The 20,172-nt window shown below is 39.5% G+C and overlaps 1 protein-coding gene across 1 annotated transcript in view; it reads right to left on the reverse strand.

Moving 5' to 3' along the window:
* The window catches only part of CFDP1 (craniofacial development protein 1), a 140,924-nt gene that overhangs the window by 116,737 nt on the left and 4,015 nt on the right, over window positions 1-20,172 (reverse strand). The window contains exons 2-4 of the mRNA XM_044663121.1: window positions 19,747-19,885; window positions 15,529-15,757; window positions 15,114-15,241 (exon numbers count right to left, since the gene is read on the reverse strand). Coding sequence (XP_044519056.1) covers window positions 15,114-15,241; window positions 15,529-15,757; window positions 19,747-19,885 — 496 coding nt within the window. The remainder of the gene's footprint in view (window positions 1-15,113; window positions 15,242-15,528; window positions 15,758-19,746; window positions 19,886-20,172) is intronic.

Below are 20,172 nucleotides of genomic sequence, written 5' to 3' on the forward strand. Positions count from 1 at the left end.
GTTTGCCTTCTCAATGAAGTGGGGGAGGGAAGAAAGGGAGAAAGAGAATTTAAAACTCAAAAATTTTTTTAAAGAATGTTAAAAAAATTTTTACATATAATTGTGGAAAAAAGATTAAGTAGGCTGATTAAAGTAGTTACAAGTTTGTAGACTGAGGCAGCTATACAGTACAGTGAATAATTGTACTTGGGAGTTAGGAAGACCTGAATTCAAATCAGGCCTTAGATACTTACTTGCAGCAACCTCTGGCTGCTTTAATTTCCTCAGCTGTAAAATAAGGATTATATGAGCCACTATCTTTCAGAATTATTGTGGACATCAAATGAAAAGCATTTGTAAAGTGTTTAGGCACTGTGCCTGGCACATAGAAGGTACTTTAAAAAACCTATTTGTATGTCTGTATAAAGTCACTCTAACATTAATTATTAATTAAGCAAAAGAAATGATGATCCTTTTCTCTCTTTCTTAAAAAAAAATTAAACCCCCAGAATATGACTCAGGTCTGCACTGAAGGTTCATTAGTACATAGAAACTACTAGCCCTAAACTTTAAAGTCCAAGAGAACTCTAGAAGTCATTGTCTCCATCCCTTCTTTTTTTTTTTTAAAAAAAACCCTTATCTTTTTTTAAATTTTTATTTTGAATATTTTCCCCTAGTTACATATTTCATGTTCTTTACCTCTCCCCCAAATCCCCCTAATGACCCTTAGCCAATGCACAATTCCACTAGGTTTTACATGTATCGTTGATCAAGGCCTAATTCCTTATTATTGATAGTTGGACTAGAATTATCTACATCCCCAATAATATCCCCATCAGCCCGTGTGATTAAGCAGTTGTTTTTCTTCTGTGTTTCTACTGCCACAGTTCCTCCTCTGAATGTGGCTAGTTTTCTTTCTCATAAGTCCCTCAGCCTTGCTCTAGATCCTTACACTGCTGCTAGTAGAGAAGTCTGTTATGTTTGATTTTACCAGTGTATCTGTCTCTGTGTACAAGGTTCTCCTGGATCTGCTCCTTTCACTCTGCATCACTTCCTGGAGGTCTTTCCAGTTCACATGGAATTCCTCCAGTTCTTTATTCCTTTGAGCACAATAGTATTCCATCACCAGCATATACCACAATTTGTTCAGCCATTCCCCAATAGAAGGACATTCTCTCATTTTCCAATTTTTTGCCACCACAAAGAGTGCGGCTATAAATATTTTTGTACAAGTCTTTTTCCCTATGATCTCTTTGGGGTATAATTCAAGCAGTGCTATGGCTGGATCAAAAGGCAGATAGTCTTTTAAAGCCCTTTGAGCATCGTTCCAAATTGCCATCTAGAATGGTTGGATCAATTCACAACTCCACCAGCAATATTAATGTCCCAATTTTGCCACAACCCGTCCAACATTCATTACTCTCCCTTGTTGTCATTTTAGCCAATCTGCTAGGTGTGAGGTGATACCTCAGAGTTGTTTTGATTTGCATTTCTATAATTTTTAGAGATTTAGAACACACTTTCTCATGTGCTTACCGATAGTTAAAAACCCTTATCTTTTGTCTTAGAATCAATACTGTGTTGGTTCCAAGGCAGAAGAGCAGTAAGGGCTAGGCAAAGCAGTCATATAGCTAGGAAGTATCTGAGGCCACATTTGAACCCAGGACCTCCTGGTTTCTAGGCCTGGCTCTCAGTTCAATGAGCCACATAGCTGCCCTCAGCTCCATCTCTTCTGAAAACATTTTCCTATGTAACACATGGACAAACAAAGCTTGAGTTTAGGGCTAGATGTTAGCAGCCTTAATTCAAATCTTCCTCTGTTTATCTACTAAGACAGACAAATAATCCATTTCTAGGACTAGGACAGCAAAAACAGTGCATTAAGATGGGTCTTCTACCCTCAATCAAATTTTCATTGACATGCCTTTGGGTGGCATCTGTTTCTCAAGTCATTCTCCAAGATTAGTAGAGAAATTTAAGGAAAGGGTTGGATAAAATCACAGGCCATCAGATCAAAAATTTAAAAACAATGTTGTAATTTATTTTCCCTAGAGCTTTAAAAGAAAGCAAAATTTTACTGTTTATACAGACAGCGTGGGAAGTTGGCATTTGGCCAAATGCAACTGTTATAGGTCTAGAGAGTTTCAAAGTCAAGTATTTAGATGTATTTAAGCTAATCCGTGGATCCATGAGTATTTATTATGTGCCTACTATGTGGGGGTACCAGCACAAAGAATGAAACAAGCCCTATTTACATTCTAATGGGAGGAGACAAGGACATATTAAAAAATATAAAGCAAAGGCCTTTTGGCAGTCTTGGACTCCTTTTCAAAGGAATGTTTTTAAATGCATAAAATAAAATGCATAAGAATATAGAGGAAACCAATTATACAGAAATAATCATCAAAAAAAAATTTTTTTCAAAATAAGTTCATGGGCCCCAGGTTTAAGAATCCCTTATCTAAAGCATCAATAGAAAGTTAATAAATACAAATCTCTACAAAGTGGTTAATTACAGAATATTTGGGGAAGGAGGGCACTAGCAGCTGAAGGGTCAGAGAAGGCCCATACAGAAGAAGGTGCCTGGAGGGCATCTCAAAAGGGAGAGGGCTCTATGAGGCAGAAGTGAGGAAGAAGTGCATTCCAGCCATGGGGAGAGGTCAACTAAAAAGAATGAAAACAGAAGATGAAGAATCCAGAGGGAACAATAGAGGGAGGGCAGTTTGACTGGTACAGAATGGTGGGAGGAGAAACGAAGGAGAAACAGTGAGTTTGAGGGGGAGCCTGGAATCAGGGGATTTAGCAGCTTAAAAGCTATGGAGAAGTGTTTTTGTCCTAAAGGCAACAGGGAACCAATGGAGTTGGAATAAGGGAGTCCCACTGTTGGATAGGCACAAACCTACTCTGGCAGCAGGTGAGGCTTGAAACAAGGAGACTGGTAGAAGGCTGCTGCTACAATAACTAAGAGGCAATAAGGGCCTGAACTCAAGTGTGGTTAGAAAGGAGTCAGACATAAGGGAGATTGTGAAGGCAAGCATGACAAGATTTGGATGACTGCCTAAATATGGGAGGTGAAGAAAGACTAAGAAGTCCAGGATAATTCTGAGATGACAAACGACACTAGAAGGAGGAGGATGCCTTCAAGAGAAACAGGGAAATTTGTAAGAGGGGAATGTTTCAGGGGAAAGATTAGATCATTTCTTGATACTTTAAGTAGAGAGGTCAGCATCTGGTGAGGAGGGAGAAAAAGGAAAGGAATAGTGGGAGGAAAGTTTCCCCACGAAGCCTGCTCTACCAGACCCTCTGTCTGATACCCAATAGGATCTAGGCAGCCACTTGGGGATGCAGACAGGAAAAATGACCCTATGGGGATTCAACTGCCAGGGCCTGATTAGGATGATCAAGTGAACAAGTTCACAATAGCTTGTGGTGCCATCCTATGTGAGTATATACTCTTACAAATTAATTTTAATTTACTTCCATCACTAAAAAATGGGAGGTGCTCTCAAGATACCCTGAAGCATGCTCTCAAAATAGTAAAATATGGCTCTGCAAATGAAAGCTATCTCCTTTTTGTCATTTTCTGTGAAAGGAATCCAGTAACAACTTCTGTGTCCAGAGAATTCTATGAAGATTTCTTAAGAAAGAAGGCCTCTCTATCCTCTTTCTTTATATCCTCTCTAGCTTCTTTCCAACCATGATAGATCAACTGACATCTATAAAATGACAGTTAGTATAGCCATTTAATTCTACAACATTTTGTCAATACCACTGGGTATCTAAGGGCCTTGTGAAGGAGATTCTGCAGGGAAAGCATCGCATCAACCTTCCTGCCAGTGCCCTTTCCTAGCTAGATGCTCTCATCTTTACCGTGAAATTTTCCCCTGTGGGGGACCAAGGGGTTAAATCCCCCCAAACTCTCCCTCCTCTATCCTGTAAGTTCACAAAGAGGACACAGGTGCAGAGAAAACAGCAACATAACCTTGAGAAAGATATGGAAGGCCGAGAGAAATCTCCTCCCTGGCTCCAGAGGCCAGGCTCTAGTCAAAATTATGTTTGTTGAATGTTTGATTCCAATTATGCATTCAGCTTAGTTTCCACAGTAAAAGAGATAAAATAGGGACTGCTTCTAGCTTAGATAGAAGCAGTAGACTAAAGCTTGCTGATAGAGTAAAATGGTGAATTAAAGCTAGATTGGTATAAGCCTGCAGTGTAGGAGTCTCTCCTCCCTTTGTGCCACCCTACCCCTCGGTCCCAATTCTGGGATCCCCAAGATCATGACATTTCCCTCTTAAAGTAACAGTAACTATAGTCTCTGTAGAAACTTTGGAACAAGCGTGTTATATAAATTTAAGAGAGAAAAGAAGAATGGGAGGAAAGTCTGTATTTCCTTACTCTTTCTGCCCCACATCTGTGCTGCAATGACACTGACTTTTTTGCTTTTCCTTGCACAGAACACTCCATTCATCTCCAGTCTTTGGGCATTTTCCCTGGTTGATGCCCATGCCTGGAATTCTCTATCTCCTCATCCCTGTCTCTTTCAAGCGCAGCTAAAATCTCATCCTCCCTAACAAGTCTTCCTAATCTCTTAATCTTAGTGCCTTCTCTGATGATTATTTCCAGTTTTTCCTGTCTATACTTAGTTTGTACATGGCTGTTGGCAAGCTGTCTTCCCTGTTATACTAAGAGCTCTCGAAAGCAAGGACTTTCTTTTGTTTTTCTTTGTAACTCCAGCATTTAGCATAGTGCTTGGCACACAGAAGGTATTTTAACAAGTGCTTGTGTTCTTTTAAAACATTTCCCCATAGGCTCTTTATCCCAATGCATTGTTCTAGACACCTATGACCTATCTTTTTTTTAACTTAATATTTTTTTTTTTTTTTAGAAAAATTTTCCATGGTTACATGATTTTTGTTTTTACTTTCCCCTTTACCCCCTTCGCCCCCCGCCCCATATCCAATGTGCATTTCCACTGGTTTTAGCATGTGTCATCAATCAAGACTTATTTACATATTATTGATAGTTGCATTGATATGGTCGTTTAGTGTCTACATCCCCAACCATGCCCACATCAACCCATGTGTTCAAGCACCTATGGCCTATCTTGATCACACATCGTGTCAGTTCTCTGAGCTGACTCCTGGTCTTACAGTAACTATTTTAATCTTCCAGGTAATCTATTATCTAATTTTTGGAGAAGAAAAAACACACACGAAGCTTTAGATCTTTTCAGCTCAAAGTGTTGGTGAAATCAATGAGAAATAGCTAAACTTAGCTTCAAACTGTAGAAAAGTACAGCAATAAGCTTTCTATTCTATTCACATTGATCCAAAGAAGTATTTCATTTACTGAAATTTCTATTCTGGAAAAGATGTGGTAGAAGGCATCAAGGACGGCTTGTATAAACTGATGCAAATTTGGCACAAGGGGAAAAGCTAACAATTCTAACGAGGCACATTTTTCTCAGGATAGTTATTAACACAGTGAATATCCACAGGACTTCTTTATTGAATGTCTGTGGGTTTATGATCCCTATCCAAACAAGATTTATTTTCTCACAGGAGAAAGGATAAAGTAATGTCTCCATAGAGAAAATAGAAACAGAGCTCTCCTCTGGGGGGAAAAAAGGTAAGTGCTCCTAGCCCTGGGAAGATATTGCTTATTAATGCATGCACTATCACACAAAGAGAACTAAGTCAAATTTATAAGAAAAGCCATTCTCCAATTTGCAAATGGTCAAAGGACGTAAGCAAGCACATTTCAGATGAAGAAATCAAAGCCATCAAATAATCAAATAAATGCTCTAAATCACTCTTGAGTAGAGAAATGCAAATTAAAATGACTGAGGTACTACCTCAAACCTATCAGATTGACCAATGCAACAATAAAAGAAAGTGATAAATGTTGGAGGGGATGTGGCAAAACTGGGACACTAATGCATTGTTGGTGGAGTAGTGAAGTGATCCAACCATTCTAGAGGGCAATTTGGAACTATGCCCAAAGGGATATAAAATAGTACATATACATACACTTTGATCTAGTTATACCAACACTAGGTTTGCATCTCAAAAAGATTTTTTAAAAAGGGGAAATGACCAACTTATAAAAAAATATTAAGGGGGCAGCTGGGTAGCTCAGTGGAGTGAGAGTCAGGCCTAGAGACAGGAGGTCCTAGGTTCAAACCCGGCCTCAGCCACTTCCCAGCTGTGTGACCCTGGGCAAGTCACTTGACCCCCATTGCCCACCCTTACCAATCTTCCACCTATGAGACAATACACCGAAGTACAAGGGTTTAAAAAAAATATATTAATAGCAGCCCCTTTTGTGGTGACAATTGGAAATTAAGAGGGTGACCGTCAATTGGGGAATGGCTGAACAAACTGTGGTATATGATTGTGATGGAATATTATTGTGCTATAAGGAATGATGAATAGGATGATTTCAGAAAGAGCTGAGAAGACCTACATGAACTGATGCAGATTGAAATAAGCAGAACAAGAACATCGTATACAGTAACAGCAATATTATGGAATGATCAACTGTGAAAGACTTAGCTATTCTCAGCAACACAATTGATCCAAAGCAATTCTGAAGGACTTATAAAGAATGCTATCCACCTTCAGAGAAAGAACTGTTGGAGATGGAATGCAGATCAAAACATACTATTTTTTACTTTAGTTTATTTAGGTTTTTATTTGGGTGTTTTGGTTTTATATGATTATTCTCTTACAAAAATAAACACCATGGAAATATGTTTTTATGATAATACATGTAAAACCAGATTGAACTGCTTTCCATCCCTGGGAGGAAGGAGAAAAGGAAAGGAAGGAGACAATTTGGATCATATAACTTCAGAAAACTTATGTGGAAAATTGTTAATACATGTAATTGGCAAAATAAAATACATTTTTAAAAAATCACTATCTAGAGAATCCCCAAAACTACCCAGCTTTCATTGAGACAGTAAATGTGCTCAATGACTTAAGAGACAGCAGCATTGATTTACAGACAACTGGACAGAGGGCCCCCAGCTGCTCCCAATTAACCACCTAGAAAAGAAATATCCATAAAAGCTGCTAGGAAAAAATGGGGACCAGGAACTCAAGGCAAAGCTATAAAAACCTCAACTGGGAATAGCAGTAGCACTGACTTCACAGCATTGTTTTGAGGACAAAATTAGGTGACCTATCTAAATGCTAGCTATTATTATTATATCATCCCAGCTCTTCTAATAGTTATTTGATCACAGAAAAATCACTCATCGCTCTAGGCCAGGGGTCGGCAACCTTCTTGGCTGTGAGAGTCATAAACGCCACATTTTTTAAAATGTAATTTTGTCAGAGCCATACAGTGCTCACAGTGCTGCTCCTGTAACAGTGCCTGAAAAAAATGGACTTTATGGCTCCTGCAGAAAGAGCCAGATATGGCTCGAGAGCCATACGTTGCCGACCCCTGCTCTAGGCCTTAGTTTCTTCATCTATAAAATAAAAAAGGTGGACTTGGTAACTCAAAGGTCCCTTCTAATTCTAAAATCTTATGGTTCTACTGTTATTTTTTAGAATCAGCATGAGAATACATCAGATATGAAGAGACCCTCCTGTGCTACATACAAACAAAATGGGCACTTCCTCTCAGTGTTGAACTGAAGTTAGGACAGATGCTGTTCATGAATGACCCTATGCGGATTGCATCAAGTCACAGGCCACTACAAGGCTTTCCTAATGATCTCCAATCACTTAAAAGAGAATGGCTTCAATATTAAGAAAGTCTCCATATACTCCAAAATATTTATAATACCAGAATTTTTTGTGATAGCTAAGAATTGGTAACTAAGTAAGTACTCATCAATTATGGAACGGCCAAACAAGATGTGAATATTGCTGAGCTGTAAGAAATGAAGGATGTGGAGGGCAGCTGGGTGGTTTAGTGGATTGAGAGTCAGGCCTAGAGACGGGAGTTCCTAGGTTTGAATCTGGCCTCAGACACTTCTCAGCTGTGTGACCCTGGGCAAGTCACTTCACCCCCATTGCCTAGCCCTTCCCGCACTTCTGCTTTTGAACCAATACGCAGTATTGATTCCAAGAATGTAAGAGTTTGAAAAAAAAAAAAGAAAGAAAAAGAAATGACAGATGTGATAAATGCAGAGAAGCCTGGAAAGATCTTTATGAACAGATGCAAAGTGAAGTAAATGGAGGCATTATATAGAGTAACTATCTCACACACAAAAAAAAGTAAACAATCAAAAGTAGCAAAATTACCAAGATCAAGTAGGACACAAATGAAATAATCTTAAGAGGCCACCCCCTAACCCATCTTAGGTGAGAGATCCACATGGAATGGCTTTCAGGGAGAGGAAGGAAGGGGGATAAAATGGGAAACTGAGGGGGAAGGAGGAAAAAAAGGTGGGGGGGAGAGAGAGCAAGAGAGAGAGAGCGAGAGAGAGAGAGAGCAAGAGAGAGAGAGAGAAAGAAAGAGAGAGAAAGAGAGAGAGAGCCCAAACAGAAAAATCTAAAGTAGATAAAGCATGGCAGGCTGTGTAGATATACTAAGCCAGTCCCAGAACCAAATAAGGACAACATCATCAGGCTAGATTGTATTTGGAAATCACCCAATCCTAGACACAAAAGCCTATTTTTTTTTAAATTATACATACAAGCAATTTTTAAATAATTTTATCTGAATTTTACAATTAAGATTCTCTAAAAGTCTCTTTTTCACATCAAGAATCTCCTGGTAATACCCTATGGCTGTAAGTGGTTCACCACATGGTGTGCCATAATCTCAGAAATGATAGGTACCCCCAAAAGCAATAAAAAGATACATGGAAGAACAATCGTGCTGCAACACCCTGGCCATAATGACTTGGGCTCACAAAGCTCCTCTAGGTGCGTAGCACAAGGAAAGAAAATGGCCAAGCATGGAGCAAGAGCACCAAATTAAGAATGAGCTAAGTGCTACACTGCCACAAGATGTGAAAAGAAAAAGAGAAAAGTCTTTAGATGAGAGACCAAGAGTAGGCTATGATCTGTGTTAGAAAGTGTAAAAAGTGAAATTTGGGAAATGTATAAAACTACATTTCCCGTGATCCAACATGGTCCAACTGATTTCCTCTCCGACGTCTTGACGCAGGGGAGAGTTTAAATCTCGTGGGTTAGGAGGGAGTGGTCTCTTTTGCGAGTAGGCCATGGCCAGAAAACAGGAGACAAAATGGAGGCGGCAGTTTTGAATGCTTACAAGCGCGTGGTCTAATGATTTTATCTATCAACATGGCTTTAATTAAAATACTAATATATATATTTACACAAGCCTTTATCATTTTTAATATTAACAAAAGTGTCCCACTAAAGACATTTTCAATTAAATTTGCTTTAAGTTTATATGAACTAACTATGCTGCTGCAAATCCCTTACATTCAAAATTCCAAACAGCACACTTAGGGCTAAATGTCATAAACATACTTTCTGCTATTGCAAAATACAGGACCTCTTCAGGTGTTTGGCCCAGGAATGAAGGCTGGAATTCTATGCTTTATGCAACAAAGGGGTGAGGCAAGCCTGTACTTGCCTTAGATCTGTCCATCTTCTGAAAATGGTTTGGAAATATATCAAATCAAGAATTTAACAGGCAAAAAGACAAAGAATCCTGTCTTAATCTACATAAATTTTGGTTTTCATTAGTTAATAAAGATGAAAAAAGTGATGTATTTAAAATAAAGGGAAATTTTGACAATGAAAGCACAGAAATAAGTCTGGGATTGGGTTAGGCAAGATTTCAAGGAAAAGTTGTATTCAATGCATTTTTCTTCTTTTTATCCCCTCACTTCCTTTTCTTACTAAGAATAGAAAATCTAACTTTAAAAATGTGTATGCTGAGAGCTGATCAAAAAGATATTTTGATCTACCCTTTGGTAGTTTTCCCAGTCTGAATCCACTTGACAATATTAACACTTCTTCCCTTTCAGTCTTCTGGCTATTTGTCAATGGCCCATTGAACCCCACATGAGCCAAGGAGATATGAACCACAGCATTATACAAGAGTCTGCTTTCCAGCAGAAATACCTCTAGGTTCTCAGAGGCCTGACCATGGACTAAGACATAAGCGGGAAAGTTTAGAGCATCCAGCCCAATATGGATGAAATTCTTGACTGTGTAATAAGTAGTAAAAAGCATACTGAAGGGTAAGACATTTTTCAAGAACCCAGAGATAAAGACATCCCCGAACCAACTATTTTGTAAAATAAAAGACTTGGTAAAACCTGACGAAGCAAAATACTAAATTGCGTTCAAGTCACAGGACCCTTCAGATTACAACCATCATCGTGTGGTCTGTTCAAGCCCCAACTCAGTTCCAGTTTTTTTCTATGTCTTGACTTGCTGTCTAGATTACAAATAGGCCAGATCTCATTTAGTCAGAAAATGCAATCTCTGTCCTAACAAGTCCATGCCACTCATTGAAAGCTGCTCCTAAGCTGTTTTAAAGGGAGAAACCAATTCCTTCATCATTGTTGACTCCCAAAATTACAGGATTTTTATGGGGCTCAAATGAAGATTACCTCATGTAAAATTGCTTCATAACCTGTAAAGTGCTACATAAATGTAAAATGTTATAATAACTATAAAAGCTCTCCTATCTCATGTATAATGTATACATGATGTATATAGGAGTAGAAATAAATCTGTGATTTCACTGGTATAGGGAACTTCTCTGAGGAAGGAAAACCTCTTAATCAATGCAAAGTGGCACCTTCTTAGACAGCTGCCTAGAACAGGTGACCCTGGGTCACACTGTTAGTATTTTCAAAAACATGACTTGAATCTAGGGCTCCCTGGCTTCCAGCCCAGCTCCAATCTAATATGCCATGCTGTCTCTACAAGGACACAAAGGTATGTCAATCAAGGTTTCCTCTTACTATGCCTCTCCAGAAATACAAAATAAAGTCCCTCTCTTATACCAAGCACAGCTAGAGTAGGTTCATAACATTGCATAAAAACACAGTGATAGTTTGCCAGCCCTGCTGTGATTCTGCAGAGAATTCACTGTTCAGTGTGCTTCCGATTTTCTACTTCAAAAAAGCCATCTCCTAAGGAAAGTTCTAAAGAACTCTATCCTGTAGCATGGAAGAGAGCTTCCAGCTAGCACAAGGTAGGGAGGCATGCTGTGTCCCAATGGGCTGTTGAAGCCTGCAGCTGTTTTACCAGGGGCCTGGAACTGAATTCAGAAAAGCAATGTACAGGACGACTAAGAGGTGGGGGGATAGAAAAGAGTTGTGGACACTCTTTCTCCTGATCAGCTCTCTGCCTCCCAGGCCCCTGCTTTCTCTCCTGTGCTCCATCCTATCTCACCTTGTGAATATATCAAATGGATATTCTGTAGGCACCTAAAATTGCCCACGTACAGAGCAGCACTCACTATCTCCCCTACTATGCCTGCCCTGCAGCAACCAAGGGTTGTGTCTGTGTGATCATGCTCTACTCCTCTGTCTTCCCCATGGACTAGAGCTTCTTGACATCTCCTTCACCTGCCCCTTTGCTCGGCTCTCTTGCCACCCTGCCTGAAGTGCTTCCTGGGCTCCCTGTCTCAAGACTCACCTTCTCCAAGGCCTCCTTCCCACAATGATCAGAGATATTTCTAAAGCACAGACAGCACTGCCCAGATCACTTCCCTGCTCAAGAGCTCCAGGGGCCCCCTCAAGCCTTCAGGCTCCAACATAATCTCATGCTGTTACTTACAGCCTTTTGCAACCTCACCCCAACATCTTCCTCAGTTTGTTCTCTTTTGTTCTCCTTCACATATTTTATGGTGCAACCAAAAGCGCCTTCTGGGGGCTCCTTGCACACAACATCCTGTCTCCTGTGCTCGCCATGCCCTTCCTTCTCACTGCTACCTCCTTCCCAACTCAGCTGCTGCTGGGCAGCCCTGTAGGAACTGCCTGGCATTTACTTTGTATGTATTGTATGCATACTTATTTTGTATCTGATTATGGTACCTGTTGCTTCTCTAGACAGAATGTAAGGTCCCTGAGGACAGAGGCTGTTGTCTTGGTCTTCCCAGTGTCTACCTAGAACAATGCCTGGCAAAAAGGAGGGGCTTAACCGATAACAACCCAGCTCTGACATTTAGTATTTATGTGACCTCAGGTAAGTGACTTAATCTTTCTGGGCCTCATCTTCATTTGTAATGAGAGCATTAGACCAGATGATCTCGAGGTCTCTTCTAGCTTAAAGTCTAAGATCTCACTTGTCTCTGACAAACCAAATGGTTGACATTTGCATCTGGAAGAGCCTTCAATGCTAGTTTTCATTCAAACAGTGAGAGAAGATTCAGCTACAAAAATATCCATGTTCTGTTCTAGTTTAATGTTTTCACAAGAGACAACATTAATACAAAAAGTCCTGCCTATCCAAGCTACTCATGCATGTGCTTTCAACAGAAATGCTATTTTAGCCTTTTCACTGGCTCAGAACTTCCTGCAAAGTCATGATTTAGAACAGTAACTCTTGATGCCTGGCCTGTGCCAAAAAGGTGAATCATTTAGGAAAGTATGTGCAAACAGATTCAACTAGCTTTACAATAGGAGAAGATAAAAATACTAGTTTTCTAAGTGTTTCAATAAACTGTTTGGAAATAATATTTTTGAAGTATTAAGAAAAAAACAAAACAATGGAAAAGTCAAAGTTTAGCATTTAAAATGCAAGAGAGGATTGTAAAGATATACCAAGTCTAATTACCAGATCGTTTATGATTAATCACTAAAACTTCTTCCTTATAATCTTTGGGAAGCTAGACAAATGCTTCTACTTTGTTTCACAAAGAGAAAAACAAAAGAAATCAAGAGAATACCAAGAAAATAATAGACCCGAATTCAGGCAAGTCAGAATCTGCTTCCTGGGTTAAAGGTTTAGGTTTTTTGTCTTTCTTTGTCACTCCAGAGCTTAAAAGTACCTGGCACTTAGTAGGAGCTAAATAAATGTCTGGCTTCACTTGCCGATTTTTTTTTCTCTTATTCTATTTCTTTCTCAAAAACACAAACAACTCTTTTTTTTTTTAAAACCCTTAACTTCTGTGTATTGGCTCCTAGGTGGAAGAATGGTAAGGGTGGGCAATGGGGGTCAAATGACCTTCCCAAGGTCACACAGCTGGGAAGTGTCTGAGGCCAGCTTTGAACCTAGGACCTCCTGTCTCTCAATCCACTGAGCTACCGAGCTGCCCCCTGCAAACAACTCTTTGATATAAGGGAAGACTTTCTGAAAAAAGGGAGGAGGATACAAATAGAAACCTAAGTCATATAAAAACAAAATATATCAATAAAATCCTATTTTTGTGAAATTCAATGTTGATGATTCCTAGGAATGCACTCACCAACAGTTAATATTCAATCTGAAGCACTAAAAACTCAAGATAAAAGTGTTTTCTTTTAAATAATAATTTCTTTGCCATGTCCACAGATATTTTTGGATAGAGCTGCTCCCTCCTGACAGAACACGGATTATACAGCTACTCTAGATGAGGGATAGTTAACATGAGGTCTGGGAATTGTTTAACTTGTTACTAATTGTAAATGAGTAAATTTAGTTTCTTTTGTACTTCTATTTTATTTTTTGCATTTAAAATCATGATTTGGAGGGGTCCAAGATACAGAAAAGGTTAAGAGTTCCTGTTCTAGGTTTTGACCTATCTTTTTTTTTTTCTTTTTTTAATTTTAAACCCTTAACTTCTGTGTATTGACTTATAGGTGGAAGATTGGTAAGGGTAGGCAATGGGGGTCAAGTGACTTGCCCAGGGTCACAGAGCTGGGAAGTGTCTGAGGCCAGATTTGAACCTAGGACCTCCTGTCTCTAGGCCTGGCTCTCAATCCACTGAGCTACCCAGCTGCCCCTTGACCTATCTTTAAAAAGGAAAAAGGACCAACAAGATTTTTAAACGAATGCAATTGGTGGCAGGAAAACCATATGAGCACAAATAAAAAGGTCCACAACACTAAAGAGGCAGGAAATCCAGTGTTTTCCCATAACATCAGGAATTCACCATGTTCTATCTTCTGCACAAATGGTTTTTAGTCCCTGGTAAAGTTACCAAGAATCTTCTCTTAGCTTAGCTATCATGGGTGCTCTGAGGCAAGCAAATGAGGCTTCATAAGCTATGGCTTCAGAGATAGGTTTGAAAACCTGTGGGAGATAAATATAGTATGATGGAACAAAATGCTGTATTAATGTAATTCATGGACTAATAAATATTTCACTTGCACTTTTACTGACATTACCAATGATTTTATCAGTGACTATTGGTCAACCTGATCATGTAAACTGAGTGACAAAAATTCAGACTGGCTTATTGATCATCATCAGAAATATGCTCTTTGGGGGTAACTAGGTAGCTCAGGGGATAGAGAGTCAAGCCTGGAGACAGGAGGTCCTGGATTCAAATCTGGCCTCAGACACTTCCTAGCTGCGTCACCCTGGGTAAGTCACTTAACCCCCACTGCATAGCCCTTACCAATTTTCTACCTTGAAACCAATACACAGTACTGATTCTAACACAGAAAGTGAGAGTTTTAAAAAAAGAAAGAAAGAAAGAAATATGCTCTTCACAAAGACCCTGCTGACCTCTAAAAATGTAGCCCTGTTACTGTCAGGACTAATGAAATCTGCTTGAGCTACAAAAACCCTTGGGGAATCAGAGGCACCACTCAGCTATTATCTACATCCAAAAGGAGTCCAGTCCGTTCAGCAAACAGCACATCCAGACTACATTTGATTTAAGGTAAATAATTACCATCTGCTAAATCAAAACCAAGAGTAAGACTAAATTCCATTTTGTGAACAAGAGGCTTTATCTGAGAGTCCAAAGCTTCACAGGCTATTTGCCTTCTCAGATGAATATACTGAAGAAGAGGGAAATGAATTATCCAAGGCCAGAAAGCTGTAGCATCAGCAAGCATACCTGACCCCTCCTGGCTCACATTTCCTGCCTTCTCACTGGCAGGCTACACCACCTTACCTATCTAGCTTTCTTGAAATCTAAATACAAGGCCCTTTACACTACACAGACTTTGGCCCAGGGAATAGAATTTTAACCTCATCTGTAAGGTCCCAGAAGACCGAAAATGCTTCCCAATACAATGAAGGTCACCTTACCTGACCTCTTCACCAGCAAAATCAAACACCCTGGTGATTTTCACTTTTTCACTTTTGCTAGGTTGCTCTGGCTCTTTTGCTGTCACATGGAACTTGTCTGAATTCCTCTCTTGGCCTTCTCCTTCTGTCTACAAAACAGAGCAAAAAATTCAGTGAGTTCCACCAGGTGGTAAAAGACCCAACAGATGGTCCTGGCAAGCAGTTCACAGCTGGTTCACCTCTCATGTAAATAAAACCTCACAAAGGAATTCTGTTCCTAAGCTCTGACATTTGGAGAGGATCCTTTTCTTTCCACTTGTGGTAGGGTGCAACCTGATTTTTACCACTGATTTTATACCTCAGTTTCAGGGTGATCCACACAAAAAATCCAAAACAATTCTGGAGAAACATTCACATTAGCTCTGTCTCCACTCACCTTCACTTGACTTTTTGGAGGTCGAGCTTGTGCTTTTGGTCCCACATCACTGAGGAAGCTTGCCCAGAGGGCATCATCTTGTCTTTTTTTCTCCTCCTCTGATGTAATGTGTTTTTCTGGTTCCACTGCTTTTTCTTCCTCTTCCCCACTCCTTCCATCTAGTTCTGCTTCTATCTTGTCTTCTGTATCTTCCTGGGCTTCTATTAAGAGCCCACCTTTTTTTCTTTTCCTAAGTACCAACACAGAGTCAGAAAAGGAAAGGACAGACAATACAGGGAAATGGAAATTACTGCTATCTTAGAGAATTCTTTGCTATGCAAGTTTAGAGAAAAGAGATCACCAAGTCATTTGGAAGATTTTAAGTTCAGATTAAAGGAGGTGGTAATCTTATTTTTAGTATTAACCAGTCAGTCAATAGTATTTCTTAAACACAAAATCAGGGGGCAGCTGGGTAGCTCAGTGGATTGAGAGCCAGGCCTAGAGACAGGAGGTCCTAGGTTCAAACCCGGCCTCAGCCACTTCCCAGCTGTGTGACCCTGGGCAAGTCACTTGACCCCCATTGCCTACCCTTACCACTCTTCCACCTATGAGTCAATACACAGAAGTTAAGGGTTTAAAAAAAAACAAAACACATAATCACAATGTTGATAGCTAGTATTTATATGACACTTTAAGGTTTGCAAAGCACTCATACTACCTTGAGAAGTAGGTTCTATCCCCATTAAAGTGAAATGACTTGCCCAGTCGATAGACATCTAAGTAAGGACCTGAACACAGGTCTTCCTGACTCCATGTGCAGTGCTCTAACCACTGCTCTGTGTTTGTTTTGAATTGGGGAGGTGCCATTTAAAAGTAGTGTTTGTGGACATGTGGGGGACCTTGAAACTACATTTCCCATGGTCCAACGGGTTTCCGATTTCCAGTTCTTTGGGCGTGGGGACGTTTAGGACAGCTTAAATTGAGAGGAGGGCCTAAAAGAAGCTCTCTGGGTTTTGCTGAGTGGCTGGCTGGCGTACCAGAGGGACAAGATGGGCTCCGGCGGTAAATTTAAAAGATAGTCAGGCGCGGTCATATATATTTTACCAACATGGCCATGGCTTTAATTAAACTACTAATTTCTCTTATATCAGTCTTTATCATTTTTAATCTTAACATCTGCCTACTTCACTTCTTCTGGTGCCTTACTATGTATGTGCTCAACACTGTATCAAGTACTGGGGATACAAATAAAAAAGCAGTCACTACCTTCAAGACACTTATAATCTAGCTGGAGAGACAACATAGACATAAATTAGTAATACAAGGCAAAGAAGGATAGTCTTGGAACTGAAGACATGAGCAGATAAGGAAAACCACAAAGGCCTCTTTCCTATAGGAGCTAGTGCTTGAATTGACTCCTAAAGAAGCTAAGGAGCCTAAGGTGAAGGGGGAAAGCATCCCAGGCAGGGGGGAGAGCCAGGGAAAAGGGGAGCAGAGGAGGGACAGAGTGTTATATATGAGAAAAGTCAGTAGGCCAGTACAGCTAGTCAGCAAAGGGCATGGAGGGAATAATATGTTAAAGTAGTGATTCCTAAAGTAGGCGCCACTGCCCCCTGGTGGATGCTGCAGCGATCCAAGGAGGCAGTAATAGCCATAGGTGCATTTATCTTTCCTATTAATTGCTATTAAAATTTTTTAAAAATTAATTTCCAGGGGGCTAAGTAATATTTTTTCTGGAAAGAGGGTGGTAGGCCAAAAAAGTTTGGGAACCACTGTGTTAAAGGGACAGAAAATGGCCCATTGGGAAGAGCTTTAAATGTCAAGAGGAATCTATATTTGATCTTAGGAGTAACAGGAGGCTGTTAGCATTTCCCAAGTAAATGAGATGATGTGGTTACATCTATACTTCAGAAAAATCCCTTGGCGATTCCATTAGATCCCATAGATTTAATGATCATCCAATGCAGATGCTTCCTAGATCTACTTATTCACCCCTATCTACTGAGCTCCAGTTGTACATCAACAATTATCTACTAGACATTTTAAAGTGGTCATCTTCTGTATATGCAACTAGTGCAAATGGAACTCACTGCCTTTCCTCTCAAACCTGACCCTCTTCTACACTTACTATGCAGGGTGCCATCATCCTTGCAAGTTTGGGTGTCATCCATTACTCTCTCTTAGTTGGTCTAGCTAATCAGTTGCCAAATCTTTTGTAATTTCTTTCTCTACAACATCTCTTGCTTATTATCTCTCCTCTCTACCTGCACAGCTACCACCTAGTTTAAATCCTCATCACCCCTAACCTGGACGACTGCAATAGCCTTTAAATAGTTTTTATCTTTTTTAAAAATATTTTCATTGATATCAACTAATAACCTCTGTGTATCTCCCCCCCCACCCAAACAGATATCCCTTCTAACAATGAATATTTTTAAAAGAAAGAGAAATAGGAAGAGAAAAGAGAAGAGTACATAGGCAAAGCCTTGGGGACAGTCAGTTAGTAGGCAAAACCTGGATGAAGATCCAGCAAAGAAGCCCAAGAAGGTAATACATGACCTATCCTGATTTGCTCCAGCCCTGAAAACTTCTCTTTTCAAATGAACTATTTGGTTCTAGGAGTAAATGAAAGAGAATGAGTGGGCAGAGAATCTTTTTTTTTTTAATTTTTTTTTAAACCCTTAACTTCTGTGTATTGGCTCCTTGGTGGAAGAGTGGTAAGGATGAGCAATGGGGGTCAAGTGACTTGCCCAGGGTCACACAGCTGGGAAGTGTCTGAGGCCAGATTTGAACCCAGGACCTCCTGTCTCTAGGCCTGGCTCTCAATCTACTAAGCTACCCAGCTGCCCCATGGGCAGAGAATCTTGCTGTAGACTGGAAGGGAAGAAAATGAAAAAGTATTGAAATTTTATGATCTGAGAGAGTTTAATTTAAATGTAAAACAGTTATTAGGCAAGTTTAGCTAGTTATACTGATGATGATTATATAAAATAATATGTAATTTTTAAAAATTTACCTTTTCATTTCATTACCTTTTTTTTGAGATAGACTTATGTTATTGAGCTATGAGAATGGGTGATAAAAATTATATCCCAAAGTATATGCCTGACACATAATGACTGATCCTTTCAAAATGAAGTCACCATTCAAATAAATCTCCCCTATCCCCTAAGATTCAGGATCTAGTTATCCCTTCTTTCCCTGGCCCTACATGTTTTTATTCAATGTCATGTCACAGAAGCAGCTTGTCAGGCACTAGTATTTTTTTTAAAGATATGTGCTGGATAGAAAGGTATGAGTTTTTAAACTCTTCCTCTAGCAGAGGATGAGAACAAAGAATGCCAGGCTTGGAATCAAGTGAAACCTAAATCAATTAGTGGGCAAGTCTCAATCTATTTCTCTGCCTCAGCTTCCTCATCTGTAAAATGAGAATAATAATAGCACCTACCTCATAAGATTTTTATGAAAATCAAATGAGAATATATGTGAAGAGTTCTACAAAAACTCAGCACACTTTAATAAACTAATGTCAGGTATTTAAATAGCACTTTTCCTTTATGGAGTAAATTACTTTTATATTAGATATTCTTTAAGACATATTTCTTGATTCTCCTAATTGTTGGTTCATCTACTCCCAAACTGTTGCATCTCTATTTTGTAAATATCCTGAATTTCTTCCCCTGTGAAGATTCTACATCACCCAGTAAGAGCCTTCTGGGACACCTCACCTTTGCATTAGTATCCCTAACATTTAGCACAGTGCCAACACATAGTATGCATTTAATAAATGTTTGTTGGTGAACTGGCTTTCCCCTAAATCCTCAGAGTAAATCAATAGCTCACTTTCACTTTTGTAGAGAAAAAAGTCAGACAGAAAAAATGGGAACTAAAGTTACACAATATTTCAGAGTAGAGGAAGGGTCAAACTAGGGGTCTCATAGGATGATGGTTTAGCCCATCTCCATTAATCCTTTAATACTTGATATCTTGTATCCTTTCCATTAATTAAACTGATTCCTTTGCTTTAATGACACCCACACAATCAAAAGAAAGCAAGAGAATGGCTATTTCCTAGCGGAGTTCAAGTCTCTAACATGGATCATCTAAAAGGTTTGTAGACTCCTAGCACTAGTGACTGGTTTCAGTAAGTACATCACTGCCAGAAAAGTCACATCTAAAAGCACAAATGAATGCCAGGGGCCCACCACAGACTCTGAAATACTCAGGAAGCAGGGTTACCTGGGGACAACACCTGCAGACTTTCTTTTTTTCTCTTTGGAATTCCCTTTTTTGCCTTCATTTTCCTGTGTCTCCACTTCATCTTCCACTTCATCTTCCTTCACTAACTCATTCACATCATCTTCACTATATTCTCCACCTGAAATCACATAATGTCATTAAAAGTCAGTAACCACCTTGATACAAAGATGATGGCTTTATGTACCAAATAAGAGTATTCCCAGTAAGAAAAGAAAGGCCAGTGACAATCAAAGATAGCAAAGAGGAAAAAAGCAGGACAATTCAACTCTTTCATACAACCACTCCAACAAAAATTGAGGAAGAGCACCAGACTAATGGTTTTTGGGAAATCCAAGGGAAAACTACAATGAGTAACTTTTTCCAGTTGAGGATGACCTTGGAGAAAAGCAGCCACCTGAAGACACT

The sequence above is a fragment of the Gracilinanus agilis genome, chromosome 2 (assembly GCF_016433145.1).
Source record: "Gracilinanus agilis isolate LMUSP501 chromosome 2, AgileGrace, whole genome shotgun sequence".
Taxonomy (NCBI): domain Eukaryota; kingdom Metazoa; phylum Chordata; class Mammalia; order Didelphimorphia; family Didelphidae; genus Gracilinanus; species Gracilinanus agilis.